Here is a 20,541-nt window from a genome sequence, read left to right on the forward strand (position 1 = left end):
GTCCCCGCCGTGATTCGCTTGGCGCAAATTTCAGGCCCGTTGCCACACGGTTGAATATTTAAGACCACCTTGGCATTGGCCAGGAAATATTTGCGTGAAATAATAATAATAATAATAATAATAATAATATGCGTTTGTGTGTGATTGTGCTAACGGGCGTGTGCTCACGAGTATGGACCTTTCCGACGGCGATCATAAGCTCCGCCCCCTCAGAGCCATGTCCCACAAGCTTCCAAAATGGCGACTGAACAGAACAGGTTTGAAGTGGATTCGCCATCGCGTATTCCAGATAATATTGCGGTGTGTTTTTTTCAAAATGCGTCAGACCTGTCCAAGAAAGTTCTACGGAGAGGTCTCAAGTATTTCACGCACGGATACGTACACGGAATGAAGATTTTGGACGGAGCGGGACGCAATGTCAGAGTTACTGCAAAACGAAAATGTTTGTTGTTGAAATCCAACAGGATAAAATAGTGGAATCGTACTACGCATGTAAAGTAGCGTGAGTACTTTTTACTTGGAAAGATCACGAATAATATCATTGGAGTCTATAGAAGCGAGGGGGTGAATTAATAATCGAACCCGGTGCTGTGTCTTAAAAGTCCGATGTGATCCAAATAGGCAAATCGACATTTCTCTTGCGTGACGTGGCGCATTTACGTATCACTAACCCGATTCGTCGGCATAAAAACATGACACACTTCGTCCGGCAGGTCAGTGATACGCTAACAAAGTGAAAGCACTGATAATAATGAAATCAAACCCAGAGAAGATACTTCTCCCTCGCTTACCTTGGGACATACAGCCTTGTGTTTGTTGATATTTTCCACGTTTAGTTGTAGGTGCACTCTTCCGCTAGCCTTCAATCCGTCGTAGACACTTCGTCAACCGTGTTTTCGGCTTTGGAAAATGAATCAAGTGGGCCCCTTGTAAGCTAGCAGGATAGCTTTTTGAATTGCACGTTCCCAAAGCGCATCTGAGGGCCATTTTTTTCGTAACGTGAACTTTTCCAAGCGCACGCTACTGGCAACCGGCATTGCTTGTGGGACAATACGGCGAGAGGGGCGTGTCAAGATAATGCTGCTATCTGATTGGCTGTTATCGTAGGAGTGATTGACAGGTCGGGAAGGTTCCATTGGGTAAGCGCGACTACATTTTTTAAAAGCGACACTGGGATGAAAGTGAGTTTACATCGACTAGTTGCTGATTATGTTTTTTTTAAATAATTATTATTACAGTGCAGCAAACCTTTTTGAACTGATTTGCTGCGTCTCCTTCACCTCCCAAACTTGAAAATCAATCAAATAGTCGACCATTTCAACCATTTAAGATGTCCGACGAATTGAACTCTGTAGTCGCGAGCGGCTTTGCGACCTCCTCGAGCAAAAAAAAAAAAAAAAAAAAAAAAAAATCGCGATCTGCGACGAGTCGACGTCACTGGCTAAACTTCCTCGGGGAGTAATTTATCTGACTAGTCTCTACAACGGCCGAAATGTGTGCGTTGGCGGGTGGAGGGCGTTCCCACCGCCTCACCCGGGTCACGGACGGAGAGGAAGATGGCAGATCTGGAGCGCAAACACAGTCCGTGTGTGTATAAGAATGTGTTTGACATTGCTCGTAATTGTGTAATGTTGACTCTGTTGATATCACGGCGAGGGCCTCGCATCGGCAAACAGTCGACTGTCAGTCAGCGTTCCGCGGTCTTAGCTTAGCCTAGCTTAGCCCACCCGGCGGCGTCGGGGGAAGCGCGAGCGCACGATGTCGTCACGCCCCGGGGTGGCCTTGGCTGAATGAGGCCGATAGCGGTCACCGGGGCAACGGGGGCAATGTTTTTGTTTGCTCTGTCAGGCTCAGGTAAAGGGCCAGAGTTAGCGGGTGCGAACTGCCGCAAGCTAACATCGTTGTGCTGAGGCACGGTAGTTGTTTTCAAAATTCTGTTAGTAAGCAGTTTCATCTTAGCGGTGTGAGGTTTATGAGAAATTCAGTTGAGTAGGTTAGCAAGTTAGCTAATATGAAGTTAACTAGTCACTGTGTGCTTGCTAATGCCGTTTTGCGATATCTTCTGTTTTCAAAATTCTGTTGTTAAGCAGTTTCATCTTAGCGGTGTGAGGTTTATGAGAAATTCAGTTGAGTAGGTTAGCAAGTTAGCTAATATGAAGTTAACTCGTCACTGTGTGCTTGCTAATGCCGTTTTGCGATATCTTCTGTTTTCAAAATTCTGTTGTTAAGCAGTTTCATCTTAGCGGTGTGAGGTTTATGAGAAATTCAGTTGAGTAGGTTAGCAAGTTAGCTAATATGAAGTTAACTCGTCACTGTGTGCTTGCTAATGCCGTTTTGCGATATCTTCTGTTTTCAAAATTCTGTTGTTAAGCAGTTTCATCTTAGCGGTGTGAGGTTTATGAGAAATTCAGTTGAGTAGGTTAGCAAGTTAGCTAATATGAAGTTAACTCGTCACTGTGTGCTTGCTAATGCCGTTTTGCGATATCTTCTGTTTTCAAAATTCTGTTGTTAAGCAGTTTCATCTTAGCGGTGTGAGGTTTATGAGAAATTCAGTTGATTAGATTAGCAAGTTAGCTAATATAAAGTTAACTAGTCACTGTGTGCTTGCTAATGTCGTTTTGCGAGATTTGCTGTTTTCAAAATTCTGTTATTAAGCAGCTTCATCTTAGCGGTGTGAGGTTTATGAGACATTCATTTGATTAGATTAGCAAGTTAGCTAATATAAAGTAAGCTAGTCACTGTGTGCTTGCTAATGTCATTTTGCGATATTTGCTGTTTTCAAAATTCTGTTATTAAACAGTCTCATTTTAGCTGTGTGAGGTTTATGAGACATTCAGTTGATTAGATTAGCAAGTTAGCTAATATAAAGTAAGCTAATCACTGTGTGCTAATGTTGTTTTACGATATTTACTGTTTTCAAAACTCCTTCTGACTTTGTGTGTGTTTTTTTTCATCTCAGTGCGGTACAGCCAAGGCCCCGGCGAGGTGACGTCGTCCACTAGCATTAGCCACCACGCTAGCAGCGGCATGGCCACCAGCCAGTCGGTCCTCCAGCAGGTGTCTCCGGGGGGACTGGACCCGAGCCACAGTTTGCTGTCACCCGACGCCAAGATGGTGAGTGAGCGCACTTGTGGCGGGAGTGGGGGGGGGGGGAGACTCACCACGCCCCCCCCCCCAGGCCCCAACCCCAACCCCATCGCCCCCCTTGGCCCTTAGATTAGATAAGCGCAGCCCTGCGTTTTGGGACAATTAGTACGTTGTACTGCCGTGTCGCTCCCTCGGCGGACAAAGAAACATTCTGTCCTCATTGATTTAACGCCTCGCCGTCAGATAGATGACACATGCGTTTATGTTTTTTTTTTATTTTATTTTCATTTTTTTTTCTTTCCAAAGTTTCCCCACTGTGCCCTTCTCCAATATTTGCTTTGTGACGAGGAAACCGCGTTGGGGAGGCGCAACGACGCTGTCAACAACGCTCGCGGCCCTTGCAGAGTTTTAGGAAGGACGTTCATGTTATTTCTTACAGGGGGGGGGGGGGAAATCAATAAAAATTTCTCATTATGCGCGCCAAATGATGCGTAGAGCAATAACACAGTATATATGCTGTACAATAGTTTTATTTTTCATGTTTTTACATTTTCATATGATTTTTATACATGTCCTGGTTATTTCTATATTTGAAATATTGATGAAATACAATGTTAAAAATGCATTTAAAGTCATCATTGAAATTTCTCTTTTCAGATAGTGTTGTTATTTTCTTTACATATTTAATGATTTCTAATCTGCAGACACACTCTATCTATCTATCTATCTATCTATCTATCTATCTATCTATCTATCTATCTATCTATCTATCTATCTATCTATCTATCTATCTATCTATCTATCTATCTATCTATCTATCTATCTATCTATCTATCTATCTATCTATCTATCTATCTATCTATCTATCTATCTATCTATCTATCTATCTATCGATCCAAAAAAGTCTGCTGCTATTTTTATCTTTAATCTTTCTTGAAGTCGCCATTTGTGTGAGTCTGTTAAAACGTTAGTTTTGTAATATTTGTACGTCATATTTTTAATTTCCTTTTCTAGTATTTATTTCAATGATATTTTTTTGTATTGTTAGTATTCCGTTTCATTTTTCTTAACGTGTCCTCATTGTTTAAAGTCCGAACTGTAGCGCCACCTGTTGTATCGGAGCTCGTCCGTTTCTTGTTTTCATAAACTTTAAAAATGTTTGTTCATTTTTTTGATGTGGCTCACAATCGCACGTGCAGTGTGTAATAATGTATTGTGAAATCATTGCAACACTGCATTAATAATCGAGCAAATAATGTGAAGTTATGGCAAAGTTTGACTGTGCTGAATAAGGTCGCTTCCTCGCGCACGGTAACTTGTCACTAGCGTTGGGTCGCTGTGAAGACGTTTATCGCGGCGCTGACCGTTGTCGACGTTTTTTTTTTTTTTTTTTTTTCCCAGATTCCGGGCTCGGGCGGCGGCCTGCCTCCCGTCAGCACGCTGACCAACATCCACAGCTCGCATCACAGCCACCAGCAGACGCAGAACCTCATCATGCCCCTCTCGGGCGTCATGGCCATCGCGCAAAGTACGTAGCGCGCCGCAAAAAAAAAACCCCTTCATTTCAAAAAGACCGACTTCGAGACTCGGGTTTGAAACCCTCAGCCTGCTTCGCGGCGGCTAACGGCGGACATTTTTTCGGTTTCTACTTCCGGCGTCCAGGTCTGAACACGTCGCAGTCTCAGTCGGTTCCGGTGATCAACAGCGTGGCGGGCGGCCTGGCGGCGCTGCAGCCCGTCCAGTTCTCGCAGCAGCTCCACAGCCCCCACCAGGCGCAGAGCCTCATGCAGCAGTCGCCCGGCGCCCACATGGGCCAGCAGCCCTTCATGGCCGCCGTCACGCACTCGCACAGTCAGTCGCCGCGACGCTTTCTCCCTTTCACGCGTAACTCCCGGGAATTTTTTTTGCCCCCGTTGAAATGGACGAAATGCCGTTGGTCCGTTCCAGCCTCCCCCCTAAAAAAAACAAACAAAATATTTGCTACGTAACTTCAGAAAGAAAATGGCATTCTGTAGTATTGCACTTTATAAAAACACCAAGTCAGGAAATAGAGTGTAAAGAATTCAACCAATTTTGTCCCCCTTTTTTTTTTGGCTTCAATTCAATGGGCATTGTGCTGCTCCTTCTGGTGTTTGCCTTGGCCACATGCATCTGCCAGTGCAATACACCTAGTCATACATTTTTTATTTTCAATTTTTTTTCCTCATTTAAAAAAAAAATATATTTTTTTTCCCATTCTCCCCAATTTTTCCTCATTTTTTTCAGGGTGATGGGGGGAGAATAACCTCAAAACACTTATTAGTGTTTATCCCTGGTTATCGAAGAATTTTGTGTGTGTGTGTGGGGGGGGGGGGAACAAACTCAAATGTAATTATCATGGCGGCACGGTGGTTCAACTGGAAAGTGTCGGCCTCACAGTTCTGAGGTCGCTGGTTCAATCCCGGACCTGCATGCGTGGAGTTTGCATGTTCTCCCCGTGCCTGTGTGGGTTTTCTTCCGGGTGGGCACTCCGGTTTCCCCCCACATCCCAAAAACATCCAACATTAATTGGACGCTCAAAATGAATTGGTGTGATCGTGAGTGCCCTGCGATTGGCTGGCAACCAGTTCAGGGTGTAACCCCGCCTCCTGCCCCTTGACAGCTGGGATAGGCTCCAGCACACCTTCCCTTGTGAGGATAAGCGGCAAAGAAATTGGATGGATGGATGGATGGATAGATGTAATTATCATGGGTGTCAATTATCCAGGACATTTCGCTGTTTGCAGTCCGGCCCAGCAGGCCACTGTATTGATCGTTCTTTGCAGAAGATAAAGAATATATGCTAGTGAGAATTGCCATATTATCCATCTACCTGTGCCGCTCCACTATTTGCATTGAAATATCCAATGGCTGCGAAAACAGGAACACCAGAGCTGTTTGTTAGCCCGTCTATGGCATTTCCCTTGGGACAATCGAAAAGAGCGCGATGCCGGTTCAAAACAACCCCCCCCCCCACGCCCTCTCCCGTTAGCTCAAGCAAGTCGTTTGCGTGACGCGTGTTTTGTTGTCGTCTGTCTCCCCCGCAGTGTACCCCCACAAGCAGGAGCCGCCGCAGTACTCGCACCCGTCGCGCTTCCCGTCGGCCATGGTGGTGACGGACGCCAACGGCATCGGCGCGCTCGGCTCCATGTCGGCCGGCAAGACGGTCAGTCCGCGCTTCGTGCCACGCTCGCGTTATCGTCAGTTTTTAAAAAGTGCAGTTACACTTAACACTCAAACTGCAAGCACAGTAATTCAATTACCGACACGAAGAAATATATATTTTGAAATAGAGCTGGGAAAAAAATGATACCAAAAATAAAAAAAACACTGCACACTGAAAAAATCCATCAGAATAAAATAAAAATATGTAGTATTATTATAGTAGGAAGTACAGTAATTGTAACTCGACAGTACTGTAACAGTTTACATATAAGAATAATATTAAAAAACACCCTTAAATACAAAATTTTTGGGGGGATGGTCAGAAGAAAATAAGTATTAAACCCATTTTAATATATATCTGTAGAGAGAGCTTTTTAAAAATCTCTATTTTTGTACACATTTTTTTTCTGTCCTATGGCCTCGTTATTTTTATGTATGTATTCTTTATTTTCTCAATGAAGAACACGTGATCATGAACACACACACACACATACACAAAAAAGTGTTTTGCAATGTTGACTTGTTGACTTCCTGTCACACATTAGGAGGCTCCGGTAAACAAGATGGTGCAACTCGGGGGTCTCTCCTGGGTAAATACTTTATTTTATTAGTCCAGTTAACGCACGCACGCATTTACTGTACAATCCGCACTCCTGCGTCCTTCCATTTCCTGTCACACGAGCGAGCGAGCGACCGGGGGGGCGTCTTGCTCCTCGGAGCCGAACGTGCCTTGATTGATGCGGTGAGGAAATGAGGCCGCTCATGCGACTCGGTGTCATGCTGCAGTTGCTCGCGGCCCGGCACCTGTGGGGGGGTTGGGGGGCTAGTGGGGGGGGGGGGGGTCTCGGCTTTGGCTGCTGCTTCCTCACTTTATTATTTCAACGCCGTCAACACTTCGGGACACGTTAAAAGCCACTTATGAACATCATAAAAATGCTTTCTAATGCGGATGTAAAAAGTCTACACACGCTTTTCAAACGCCAATAAATTACGGATAGTTGAGTGGAAGCGCTAGAAAAACAAAATATAAATGTCAGGAAAAGCCTGCTAGAACTGTTCAAAGTGTTGAGGCACTTTAACAGGTGTACGCTGACTCCATTTTAACTCATTTTTGAAAGTAATTGGCTTAATTTGAGCACAGCTACAACCCCACTTATAGGAGGGTGTGCACACTTTTGCAAACATATGACTCCATTTCAACCCGAGTTTGAAAGTAATTGGCTTGATTTGAGCACAGCTACAACCCCAGTGATAGGAGGGTGTGCACACTTTTGCAAACATATGACTCCATTTCAACCCGAGTTTGAAAGTAATTGGCTAAATTTGAGCACAGCTACAACTCCTGTTACTGGGTGTGCACACTTTTGCAACCATGTGATCTCATTTATTTTTACTGCACTTCTGGAATAATTATTTTTTTTTCTCCCAATGATGTTGTACATATTTTAGGTCAAAAACAAAAATATGCAAAACTACTCATAGAAAAGAAATGAAAACTAAGTCACACTTGAGTCTGCAAAAACAAAAATTAATCATTAAAAATGATGGATATTTATTTGGGTTTTGACTTTTGGGGAAAACATGGTGCACAAGAGAATATGAGATTTTTATTCAATTGTTGAAAATAAAATTCTCTAATGAAGAACCCCCCAAAAATATTGAAACAATGCTAACAAATAAAACAAGAAGTATTGAAAAATTGGGAAAAAAAATAATGAAATTGCTGTCATGGACATAAAGTAGTGCTTGAACGCATGAGGTGCATTTCTAGCGCCGGCGTGTCATTTATTCGAGCGGCAACAATCGGCCGGGCGGCCCTCCCAGGTATTTCCTTATCAGGGTTTGCTTTATTTGGCCGACCCGCCTTCTTCTCACGACATACTTTTTTTTTTTTTTTTTTTACAACGCTCCTCGTCCTGTTTACCCACAAAGCGTCCATTATTGCACCCGACGCTGACCACGCCGCCCCGCCGGTCACCTTGTTATCAAATGTTTGCGCCGCCGGCCGGGACCAAATAAATTCCACAAACAATCCTCGACTGGCTCGATCTGTTTGGTCAGGTGTGTGGCAAAAGCAATCCAAGCACAAGTAGCCATACTAAAAAAGAAAAAAAAATTGTCGCACAATTACATCTTCACACCAAAATCTTGTGCAATTGCCAATTTAAGATGCAAAAAAAAAAAACAAAAATAATAATAATTCCTAAAATACTTATATAACCATCAATAACCAGAAGTCATTTGCGCTGACCTTCATGGCGTTGCACACCTACAACCCCAGGTATTGGAGGGTGTGCACACTTTTGCAAACATATGATTCCATTTTAACTCGAGTTTAAAAGTAATTGGCTTAATTTGAACACAGGTAAGACCCCAGTTATAGGGCGGTGTGCACACTTTTGCAAACATATGACTCCATTTTAACCTGAGTTTGAAAGTAATTGGCTTTATTTGAGCACAGCTACAACCCCACTTATCAGAGGGTGTGCACACTTTTGCAAACATATGATTCCATTTTAACTCGAGTTTGAAAGTAATTGGCTTAATTTGAACACAGGTAAGACCCCAGTTATAGGGGGGGTGTGCACACTTTTGCAAACATGACTCCATTTTAACCTGAGTTTGGAAGTAATTGGCTTTATTTGAGCACAGCTACAACCCCAGGTATTGGAGGGTGTGCACACTTTTGCAAAGATATGACTCCATTTTCACTCGAGTTTGAAAGTAATTGGCTTAATTTGCTGCTTCCTTTGGAACAAGTCAAAAGTGTCCGACTGAACTAGAGAATTTGAAATAAATAAATCAAAAATTCAAAACTTTCAATCTTGAGGTGACAACATGGGAGTGAGGAGGAGGAGGCGGCGAGATTCGATTTGGGCCTGAGATATTTTCAATTCCTTCAATTGGTTCATAATGCAGAAAAGTGTTATTTTATTAGATGACGTTTTTAAACTATACATGTATATCTACTATGCCATATATTATCAGGAAAAGCTAAAAAAAAAAATACTTAAAAAAGCCTCATTTCTTTACGCGTGGAACGCATTATTTCTTTCCCCATTCATTGTAATGAGAAACATGGATTCGGTTTTCGAACAAATCACTTTTCAAACCGTTTTCTGGAACGGACTGTGGTCGAGAACCAAGGAATCACTGTAGTTTGAAAATGTTTTTTCACCTTATGTAGGATATTTCAATGTGTTTTTATTTCTTTTTACAATAATCGATTGAAAAACTATACAGCGGTTATCAATATTTGGTATTTTAATGCGGATTGGCAATAAACATTTTTAAAAATCTGACCGCCGATAAGAGATCATACTCAGTCAGCAATTTATTGATGGGTTGATTGATTAGAATTTTCCGTTAACGGACCCTGGGAAATCCTGGCACTTTTTGTTTTTTGTTCGAATTTAAAGATGAACGTTTGGGTTAGATTCAAATTTTGGAAAAATTTGATGAGTGTAAAAAAAAAAAAAAAAAAAAACCCGAGACATGCTGCTGACCCTGGGAACTCGGCTTCCATTACTACAAAAAAATCAGCATCTGCACACACACACACACACACACACACAACCAAAAATCAAATCATAAACGCATTGGTGCTATTTTTTTGGGAGGCATTTTGCGCCCCCGAGCCTCAGATTGAACCCCCTTTTACCCACTTCCGTTCTGACGTGCGTGGTTTTTCTTCCGCAGTGTCCTCTTCAAGCGTGGTGAGAGCGTACGCCCCCTGACCTCCTCGCTGCCCGGCGACCCCAGCGGATTTTTGAGGCACACCCGCGTCGGAACGGACCGGAGCGGAGCGCCCGCCGGGCGAGCGTCGGGGCCCCCCGCCGCCGTCGTCCGGCGCCGTCACATGATCAAGCGGGCGACGTGGGATTGGTTTTTCACCGTCCGTGACGTCACACGTACTTCCGGGTGGCACGAGACCAACGTTTTCCCTACCGGACGAATCCGAGCAGGGAAGTAACAACGAGGCGCTCTAAAGCACTCATGCCGGCTTGCTAGCGAAACGCGCTAACGGTACACCGAAGAGTAAAAAGCGGTAAACCGCACCTGCGACCGTTCCCGGTCTGTACGGCAGTGGTGTCAAACCCCTGGCCCGGGGGCCCACATCCAGTCTGCCACATCATTTTATCCGGCCCGCAAAAGTCAATCACGTGCATCCATGTTTTTTTTTTTTTTTTTGTGTGTGTGTGAAAATATCAAAATTATATTGCAAGCCTTTTTGTGTGTCACCAATAACCATTTTGAAATTTGTTGATTTCCGACGACGCCACCACAGTCCCGGGATTCGCTTGTCCGCCATCTTGTGTGTCACTGCCGGCAATTTATTCACTTCTGATTTCAAAATGAGTTATATATGTGCGATAATTCAACGATTGAGGTGTCCATTCATCACTCGCGTGCGACAAAAATGATTTTGATACCCCTGTTTGATTGTCGGGGGGGGGGGGGGGGGATATTTTGGCCTTTAGCTAGCGGCACCAGTTTCCCGTCATCGTTTCAGTTCGGTCGTCACTCACGTTCTGCCACCCGAAAGTACCTTTTTGTTGACTTTTTGTTTACAAACATAGGAAAAAGTGGAAAAGGGGCTTTTTCGCCTCCCAGAGCCGCGTTTCGACGCGACGCGTCCGCACCGCGAAAAGCAATTTTGGACCGCGCGACAATCCCGACGCTTGACGATCGCCATCACAAAGTCTTCCTGTTTGTCTTTGGCGCTCACCTGTGTGTGTGTGTGTGTATATACTGTGATTTTTATTTTTATTTTTTTTGACAATCTTCAAAGGACTATGCAAAGGTTTAGCACAGGAAAATGAGAATAAAGAAATATGATATTGGCGTGGCAAAGAAACGAGACTGCGGCAGACCGTTTCATTCTGGATGCACTACGCGGGTGACGGCACAAGCATTTTGGATTTTGTATTTTTTTTTTTTTTGGTATATTATTGTTCGCGCAACGCTGCCTTACAGGAGAAAGAAAACGGAAGGCCGACGTAGACAAGAATTTGCCCCTCGTCGTCCGTGTTTCGATATGAATATAAACATAAATGGCAGGAATCGTCCCGACACCCGACAGTATTAGACATTCCCGTGGAAACATTAGGTCACGTGACGTCGGTGGCGCTCGACGCGTTCTTGACTGTTGTTGGGGGGGGGGGGGGCGCTCATTCATATCCGGTGATTTTCCTTCTACTCTTAATGTATTATTTTTGTACAAAGTGGAAATCAATCTGAAATCATTATTTATACGTGCTGAAGAAATGTTGATATTTTGAGTAAACGTTTTTCAAAGTGAACATCGAGGCTGCGTCTTGTCTTTTGGTTAGACCAAGCTTGGATTTGATTTATTTTTTCCCCATTTTTATGCATTATTACTTTTGTTTTTTTTTTATTTAGTTATGATTATTTTATATTGACTTTTATTTTCTGTTTTCACGTCTTATTTTTTTCAGGACTTTTCTCTTTTTATTTTTTACTATTTTCGACTGATTATTTTTTATTGTTCTTTTCTTAACCACGGGTATTTATATTTTTCTCATTTTTTTATTGACTATATTGTTTGTTTACTTGGTTTTTGACCGATTTATTTTTTCCGTTTAATTGAAATGTTTATTTTCCTTTTTTTATTTTGTCTTTTTCTTTTGCATTTTCATTATATTTAATTTTACATTTACTTATATTTTTGTTGTTTTCATTACTTGCTCCTTATTTGTTGTTGCATTTTCCCATTTATTATTCAATCTTTTCATTATGTACATTTTTTCCTTTGTTACATTTTTTTTTTAATTCTCCCTTTTTTTAAATTCCATTTTTCCTGCATCACTTCCTTTTCTTCCCTGGCTAGCTGTAAGAACTTTTTCGGGTTCTGGCCGGCCGCATTTCGTCCACGTTAGCAACTTTTGAGCCTCCGGCGGCCTCTTCAAAACGAAAACAAAATGGCCGCCTCGGCTCATCTGGGTTGAGCGCGGCTTCTTCGGATTTTTGCGGGGATGGAAAACGATGTTGGGTGAGGTCAACTACTTGGAATAATGCTAAATTAAGATAATCCAAACTGCTTATCCTCACAAGGGTTACAGGAGAGCCAGAGCCTATCCCAGCTAGCTTCGGGCGAAAGGCGGACCGCAGGCCGAATTGGTCGCCAGTCAGTCGCAGGGCAGATGTCGGCACCGTCGCCGAGCGGGAATCGATCCCGACGCTGCCGGCACCGAAGCCAGACGTGCGTACCACTACACCATCAGTGACGGCTAAATTCAGATTAGTGATCTTGAGCTGGAGGCGGTACGGTGGAATAGCTGCTAAAGCGTTGGCCTCACAGCTCTGAGGTCCCGCGTTCGATGCCGGCTCCGCCTCCGTGGAGTTTGCATGATCTCCCCGTGCCGGCTTTTCTCCGGGTGGGCGCTCCGGTTTCCTCCCGCATCCCAAAAACATCCGACATTCATTGTACACCCTAAATTGCCCCCTAGGTGTGATTGCGAGTGGCGGCTGTTTGTCTCCATCTGGCCTGCGTTTGGCTAGCGACCAGTTCGGGGTGTACTCCGCCTCCTGCCCGTTGACAGCTTGGATAGGCTGCGGCACTCCCCGCGACCCTTGTGAGGATAAGCGGCTAAGAAAATAGATGAATGGATTTTGAAACGCACTGAATGCGGTGCTCAACGTCGGAATTTGGGGACCCACCATTGTGGTTGCCCCCCCAAGTTCCCTCAGTGTGCCCTCGTATCCCCACGTTGACCTGCGGCCCGGCGTCCCGCAGGGCTCCGTCTTGTAATCCACTGATGTTGCTCAATTTGCTTTTCAATGAGGCCTTTGATTTTTACACCCTGGAAGCCTGCGAGGATCTGAGCAGGCCGCTTTTTTTTTTTTTTTTTTTTTTGGGGGGGGGTCCTCTTTCTTTCTCCTGCCAGCTACGGGGGGGGGGGGCTCTTGCGCATCTGTGTGAGGAAAAGCTCTCGACATCACAACAACTGGAATGCAGGCTCAATGCTCACCGCCGTCTCGTCTTTGGCCTCTGCCGATTGATGACGACAAAAAAAAAAAATCATTTTGCAACAATTGCCTTTACATCGTCGGAGATGGACGATATCTCGAAGAGGATTGTGGACGTCGCCATGGCGACGGCCATCATCATGCGCGCGTTTGCATCCCGATCAGAAAGAAGCAGAAAGGAGGGAGGGAGGGAGGAGGGAGGGAGGGAGGGAGGATGATGGAGGAGCGTCGCGTCAAAGATGGACGTCGGTCTCGGTGGCCAATTAGCCTCGCGACCCCTGACCCCCGCCGGGCCGCCTCCTGCGCGAGGCCCTCTGGGGCCCGGCTGGAGTCGATGTCGCATCCTTTCTTAACAACGCCGCGTTTGGCACGCGCCTTCTGCCTTCTATCCGGAAAACGCAAAAACCTTCAAAACTTTATTTTCCACCATTTTTAATTGTATCATTGTAAGAGGGAAATACTGTCGACTGTTTTGGTGGTGAAAATATGCAGTTGCAAAATAGTAAAAAAAAATGCAGATAACTGATGCGCATTACAATTGTCTTGAAAAAATATTTCCAATTTTTTTAAACATCAGCATTTTTTTAAATGAGTGAAGATCAAGTATCTTTAAGCGAAAAAATGAAACATTTTTTAAAAATGACACAAAAACAAACAAAATTGGGTTAATAAAAAAAAGCCCATCTTGAAAAATTATTTCCAGTTTTTTTAAACACCAACATTTTTTTTTAAATAAGTGAAGAGAAAGTGCTAATAAGTGAAAGAATAAACATTTTAAAAAATGACACAAAAACAAACAAAATTGGATAAAAAAAGCCCACTTTGAAAAAATATTTCCAGTTTTTTCAAACACCAACATTTTTTAAAAAATAAGTGAAGAGAAAGTGCCAATAAGTGAAAAAATAATCATTTTTAAATGACACAAAAACAAACAAAATTGGGTAAAAAAAAGCCCACCTTGAAAAAATATTTCCAGTTTTTTTATACACCAACATTTTTTTAAATAAGTGAAGATAAAGTGCCATGAAGTGAAAAAAGAAACATTTTTAAAAAATGACACAAAAACAATCAAAATTGGATAAAAAAAGCCCACTTTGAAAAAATATTTCCAGTTTTTTCAAACACCAACATTTTTTTAAAAATAAGTGAAGAGAAAGTGCCAATAAGTGAAAAAATAATCATTTTTAAATGACACAAAAACAAACAAAATTGGGTAAAAAAAAGCCCACCTTGAAAAAATATTTCCAGTTTTTTTATACACCAACATTTTTTTGAATAAGTGAAGATAAAGTGCCATGAAAAAAGAAACATTTTCAAAAAATGACACAAAAACAAACAAAATTGGATGAAAAAAAAAATAAAGCCCACGTAAAGTTTTAAATTGGGATCGTAAACCCAGACGAGAGTTTCAAAATAAGATTTTACACCTGAGTTGGGGTTTTAAACAAAAGTTTGTTTTTTAATATCGTATATTACGGACAATTTGCATTTGTTGCATCGTCGCCACGCAACGATGATGAATATTTGAATTCCATTGTGATGCGAGGTGTCAGGACCGCTCGCACATCCGCGTGATTTACGGCGCGCCGGCCGGTTAATGTTCACCGTCCTCACCGGGATCCCGGACCTGCAGATGCCCCTCCCCCCTCCGCCCCCCTCCGCCCCCCTCCGGCGATGACGGAGCCTCGTCGGGCTTCTAATGAACCTCGGTTGGAGGCGCGAATACGTGCAAACGTCTGTAATGATCACTAATAGGCGACATCGTGAATCGGCCTCTTCAGGGACGTCGACCCCTTGACATGCAAATGGATGCAAACACGCCTCCTCCACGCTGAGGGCGCTCCGCGCGAAGGCCCCGGCCAGGCCAAGGGAGGCCTCGGCTGGGATGCTCGCGCTCATCCGGGTGCCCACCCCGCCCCCCCCTTTTACATTCTGTCATTTGATTCGACAAAGCAATCTCAATAATGACATCATCATCATCATAGGATCACATGACAAGTCCAGGGTTAAAGGTTACAAATTAAGGTTTCAGGTCTGAGTTAGCGTTTCAAAGAATGGTTAGGGTGAAAAAAAACAAAACAAAAACTGGGTTTCATGCTTGGTTTAGGTCTGAGTTAGAGGTTCATACAAGGTTCCAAAGTAGGGTTTCAAGACGGGATTAGGTTTTTCTATTTGAGTTATCGGGTTTTGGTCAGGTTTTCACAGGTTTTAAAGACTCCTTGGGGTTTCACATTAGGGATTAAAGTCTGGGTTAGAGTTTCAATCAAGGACTAAGGTTTGAAAGTAGGGCTTCAAGACTGGGTTAGGGTTTGACATTAGGGTTTCAAGACTGTCTTCCAGTTTCATAGGATTTCAAGCCTCTGTTCTGATTTGAAAACAGGATTAGGGTTTCTCACTAACCTGTCAAGTTTCTTTTACAGTTCTAAAGCGGTTTTCAGGTTTCAAAGAGATTTTTATGCTTGGGTGAGGTTTCTAGTCCGGGTTAGAATTTCAAGCAAGGGTTTGGGTTTCAAGTCTCTGTTAGGGTTCTAAACCAGGGTTAGAGAGTAATAAAGAGTCAAGCCTGGATTCAGAGTTTCGAACCAAATATTGAGTTTGTGGCTGACGTTTCGAACAAGTTTTAGTGTTTCAAATAAGGCGTTTTTTTTTTTTTTAGCTTGTTTGGACCCCCAAAAAAGAATGACCACGATTTGAGACGACGGCCGTCATGTGACAGAAATAGTGAAGTAGATCAGCACTGACATCTGTCGGTTGATGGACGCACTGCATGACCGACATGAATTTGCGCCTGCAGAACCAAACCCGGGGTTCGCGTATCTGTGACGTCACCGACACCGCTAATGCCCTCATCAAGATGGCGCTGCGGCCGGGATCATCTGGAGGCGGCAGGTGCTGTATTCGTTAGGCGTTCCAATTCTCTTTGGCTCCATTTTGTCCGTCTTTTTTCCAGACATCTTATTCGCGACAGACTCCCAGCTGGCCTCTCAGCGGTCACCGTGACGGCTTTGAAGGGATGTCCACAGCGGTTGGTTTTGTGCTCAAAGCCGGCCGACGAGATGGCTTCTTGCCATAGCTAAAGCTAGCTAGCTAGCTGGCTAGCTAGATGCTGTCACAGGAACATTCGACCACGATAATTAAGACGTACTTACTCTTCATATTATTTTCAAGAACATTAATACGAATCTAGCCATTTGTCATGTGTCTAAGTGACGTTTTTTGTGCATCATTAAAAAAAAAAAGATACGTACATAACGAATCCATTGTAGTTGGTCGATACTAAATAGTAGCCCCCTTTTTTTTTTTAATGCGAATTATGTGAACCATCTCAAAATTGACCTCCGCTGAAAATTTATTATAACCAAAGTTGATGTATTTAGAGAAACTGTCATAGTTTAAGAACGATAATACGGGATATTTGCTGTCATCTGCCTGTTTGACGTCATATGCGTGTGTTGTCACGTTCATAAATCAAACTATAAAGCATACAAAGGGGTCCGTAACGCGTTCGTGCAATACAGTGGACTTAATCTTCATCATTAGAAAGGGGAGAACCCCCCCCCCCAAATATTCACTTAGCATGTTGTTGTTGTCAGGCCATAGCAAATGTATTTATATTCTGCATTTCCTACACAATGTACATGATTACATTTTTTTTTTTTTTTTAGTAGAAACAAACATTTAAAGCAGGGGGGAGAATATAGAAACAATAAAAGTCAAATTAAAAACAACGTACAGTGCAAGAAAATCAACAACGAATCAAACCAACAAATCAATGCTTTCATAGCTTTGGTGCCAGAGTGGGCAAAACTAACACCTTGCCACCATCTTTTGTCACCAACAGGCAATCATAAATATTTTTAGGCGGAGGCGAGCTGATAACTCGTCTCCCCCCCCCCCCCATTTCATGGCAGAGCTCAGCCCCCATGGTCCCATGCTGCTAAGAGCAAAATCTACATGTAATCGAGGCGGCCTCAAAAATGTTCACAAGTTTTTATTAAAAAACAGTACAAACTGCCAAGGTAATCACCCACTGTGCTCCCAAAACTGTTTAAATTCAAACTGTTTTCACGACGTTAAAAATCAAGAGTTTATAGATTTGATTTCGACAAATCCACCTGGAGAGCACGATTATGTGCACATACATAACTTCCACTAACTACCCAGACTATATTTCGCTCTTTCCTGACTAGTACTCAGCCAATCAATTGAGCCCTAGCTAATATACTTCCTTAACACCAATATCTACATCAACCAGGACTTTGGCACCATCCCATGACAAAATTTGCACAAAATATGTAAGTAGGAGATTATTTGATCATGTTTTTTTTCTTGGGTGGGTAGCTGAGACCGGGTTGTACAGAAATAAAAGTGTCTTGCCTAGAAGATGTGGCAAGTATTTATGTATTTTTAATGCTGTGGGCCTCAGCAGCCCTAAATTATGAATGCGCCGATGACATTGATAGAGCTCGCGTGAAACTGAAGCCCAACCGCTGTGGCTGGAATTACTCCAACACGGACGCATTGACATAATGTCCATTTGTGCAACTTGAAATCGAAGCCCATAAATATTTGCGTTGAGGCAAAAATTCACCACTTACGAGGTTTTTATTTTCACCGTCACACCAGACGCGGGCGTTGATGACGAGCAGTTTTTCCGATGCCATACCGTGATGTTAAAGTTTTGTTTGTGTTTTCTGGATTTTGCGCAACAGGTTCAATGAACTTCAACACAAGAAGTCCGTCTCATTCAAGCATTTCCCATCCCTAAATATGCTCATTTCTATGTTACTGACGTGTTTGTCTGCTTTTGTTTTTTTCCTCTTCGCCGTCTTTAGTTTCATGTATCCCGTGGGAGGGAGCTTGGGACCGCCGCAAGGTGAGTCGCAGTGTACCTTAGCAGGATGGTATTTTCTTAAAAAAATAAAATAAAATGTTGACAGGAGTCAAGTGAACTGACTGGGATTATAAATAATATGAATCCCATTTCCTCGTCTACATAGACATTAAATAAAAAACATGGTGGCCCAGAGGTAGTTATTCACTCGATAGTGGTGAGTACGAGCTGGTACTGTAATTATATATAATTTGTAAAATATTGAAATTATTAAATTCAATACATTATTGTAATAATTTGTAGATTTTAAAGTAGGGCTGCAACAACATTTTTCATATTAGGTTCACACAAAAACTCACTTTGTGTATATGAAACATGCTCAAAGGGATTCTGTATCCGTTCAGTCAGTTTTGCTCAGCAGTTCAACATGTTTAAAGGTGGAAATGATTAAAAAGTATAAATCTCAATTTGGTTTTATAGATGACGAAGCAAAACTTTATTAGTATAGCCTTAGTGTGATCTCAAAATAATAATAAAAAAATTGTGGTATATTGTGACATTGTGTATTTTGATGCCGGCTGTGTTAAAAGTAATCTTTTTATCAGAATGTAATGTGATGATGGCCAATTATGTACGTGGAGCGCCGCCGCAGACGGCCATCGGGCCGGACTTTTGACACCCATGTTGAAATGATTGATGGGATCAGAGTAAATCAAAATTTCTATTGCTACAGCTTACATCAGGGGTGTCAAACTCATTTTTCCTGCAGGCCACGTTGTAGTCCGGCTTTCCCTCAGAGGCCCGTTTTGCCTGTGAAACAAAAAAAAAAAATGTTTACTCGTCTCATCATGTTTATATAATCAGTTTATGAAGCAGTTTTGGAATCAAATCTAGGCTAAGGTGTTTTTCAACTATTCATGTTTGCGTAACACAAAAATGTTTGTAGTAACTCAACTTGATCATTTATGATATATGACAATTTGAAATTTTGGTACAGATTTTTACAAGACTCATGGAAATGGAAACTCTAGATTTGGCTTCGCGGGCCACATAAAATCACGTGGCGGGCCGGATCTGGCCCCCGGGCCTTGAGTTTGACACCTGTGGCTTGCGCGGATGAATAATTTTTCAGCACATAAGAGTGACCTCGATGAAATGCGTGCACACGGCGAGCCACAGGGTGGCTCCAGAAGGCTTGGGCTGTCGTTTAGGTCTGCGCAGGCACACTTTTTTTGTTTTCCCTCCAAGCTGTTGAAAAACAGATTGGCTTCTTGCTGCTCTGTTTTTTTTTTTTTTTAAAAGAACCCATTGAACCACGACTCATCAACTCTACATTTGGAGCAATTTTTTTCTCAGTGGTGGAAAGAAAGGAAGTACAAATATTTAATTAGTGTACTGCTGTAGATTTTTCAAGCAGGGAGGCCGATGTTTATTTCTCCTTTAAAAACAGAATGCGAGCCCATCTGCCATGTAGAGTCAAATGTCCACTTTTTTTTTGTAGGTATGGTGCCCATGCAGCAGCAGCAGCAGCAGGGGCAACAGCAGCAGGGGCAGGGCTTCCCAATGGTCCAAGTCATGCAGCCGAATATGCAAAGCATGATGGGAATGAACTTTGGGGGACAGATGCCTCCTGGAGCTATGCCCATGCAGGTGGGTTCTAGACACGTTTGATTGCCGTTATGATGTGATATTAAAACACACAGAGAAGAGAAACGAGTTAGAATAGCGTAATTCTCGGCCTACAGGGTGCACCTGGTTATAAGCCTCACGCAGTAATTTGTAAAGGAAATACCATTTGGTCCATACATAAGCCGCAGCTATAGGCCGGAAATTACGGTAGCTACATTTCCATGGAAAGTTAGACTCGGGGAAATTTGGAAATGTTCCAGACTGAAAACTTTCCGTTGTAATTCATGGGAGTTCGTCCATATTTCGGGGGAATTTAGGGTCATTTCAAAGAAAGGTATTATAATCAACCTTTCCTCAGGGTTTGTGCAGTCATGAAAAAAACAAGAAAAGTTCATGGAAATTGAAAATGTGGTTTTTTTTTTTTTTTTTTTTTTTTAGTTGAATAAAGTTTTTAAAAAGTCAGGGAAATATGGTCTGGATAATATTTAAAATGTGGAAAACAAAGTGCTTCAATGTGTGATTTGAATAAACATGATCGCAATTCGAATTGACAAAGACGTGCAGGGTTACACAGGAAATACGACGAGTCACGACGTTGGCAAGTGTTCGCTGCCGCACTCGAACATCTTTAGAACGTGGATTTGAAAGAAAACGCAATGCTTTCGAGTGAGAGTTTGTAACTTTGAAAACAGAGTGACCCAAACCACGGCCGTTACTCAAAATGATCTCGTCAGATCTCGGAAGCTAAGCGGGTTTGGCCCTGGTTAGTACTTGGATGGGAGACGCAATGGCAATAGCAGCAGCTGTAAGCTTCTCAC

The 20,541-nt window shown here is 42.7% G+C and overlaps 2 protein-coding genes across 14 annotated transcripts in view; both read left to right on the forward strand.

Annotated features, from left to right (window-relative positions):
* The window catches only part of hnf1ba (HNF1 homeobox Ba), a 33,055-nt gene extending 21,633 nt beyond the window's left edge, over positions 1 to 11,422 (forward strand). For 2 of the 3 annotated variants that reach the window (XM_061828306.1, XM_061828305.1), the window contains 6 exons: positions 2,960 to 3,114; positions 4,489 to 4,615; positions 4,750 to 4,938; positions 6,153 to 6,271; positions 6,816 to 6,860; positions 9,970 to 11,422. In XM_061828306.1, coding sequence (XP_061684290.1) covers positions 2,960 to 3,114; positions 4,489 to 4,615; positions 4,750 to 4,938; positions 6,153 to 6,271; positions 6,816 to 6,860; positions 9,970 to 9,990 — 656 coding nt within the window. In that variant the 3' untranslated portion in view covers positions 9,991 to 11,422. The remainder of the gene's footprint in view (positions 1 to 2,959; positions 3,115 to 4,488; positions 4,616 to 4,749; positions 4,939 to 6,152; positions 6,272 to 6,815; positions 6,861 to 9,969) is intronic. The other variant, XM_061828307.1, reaches the window with a different exon arrangement.
* A 4,590-nt stretch (positions 11,423 to 16,012) lies between these two features.
* Positions 16,013 to 20,541, forward strand: part of synrg (synergin, gamma) — a 32,536-nt gene continuing 28,007 nt past the window's right edge. For 8 of the 11 annotated variants that reach the window (XR_009795952.1, XM_061826606.1, XM_061826607.1 and 5 more), the window contains exons 1-3: positions 16,013 to 16,149; positions 18,096 to 18,136; positions 19,596 to 19,744. Coding sequence is in view for 10 of the 11 variants with exons in the window: in XM_061826606.1 (XP_061682590.1) it covers positions 16,028 to 16,149; positions 18,096 to 18,136; positions 19,596 to 19,744 (312 nt within the window). In the remaining variant the exon portion in view is untranslated. The other 3 variants (XM_061826609.1, XM_061826613.1, XM_061826611.1) reach the window with 3 other exon arrangements.

Source organism: Syngnathoides biaculeatus, chromosome 8, assembly GCF_019802595.1.
Source record: "Syngnathoides biaculeatus isolate LvHL_M chromosome 8, ASM1980259v1, whole genome shotgun sequence".
Lineage (NCBI taxonomy): Eukaryota > Metazoa > Chordata > Actinopteri > Syngnathiformes > Syngnathidae > Syngnathoides > Syngnathoides biaculeatus.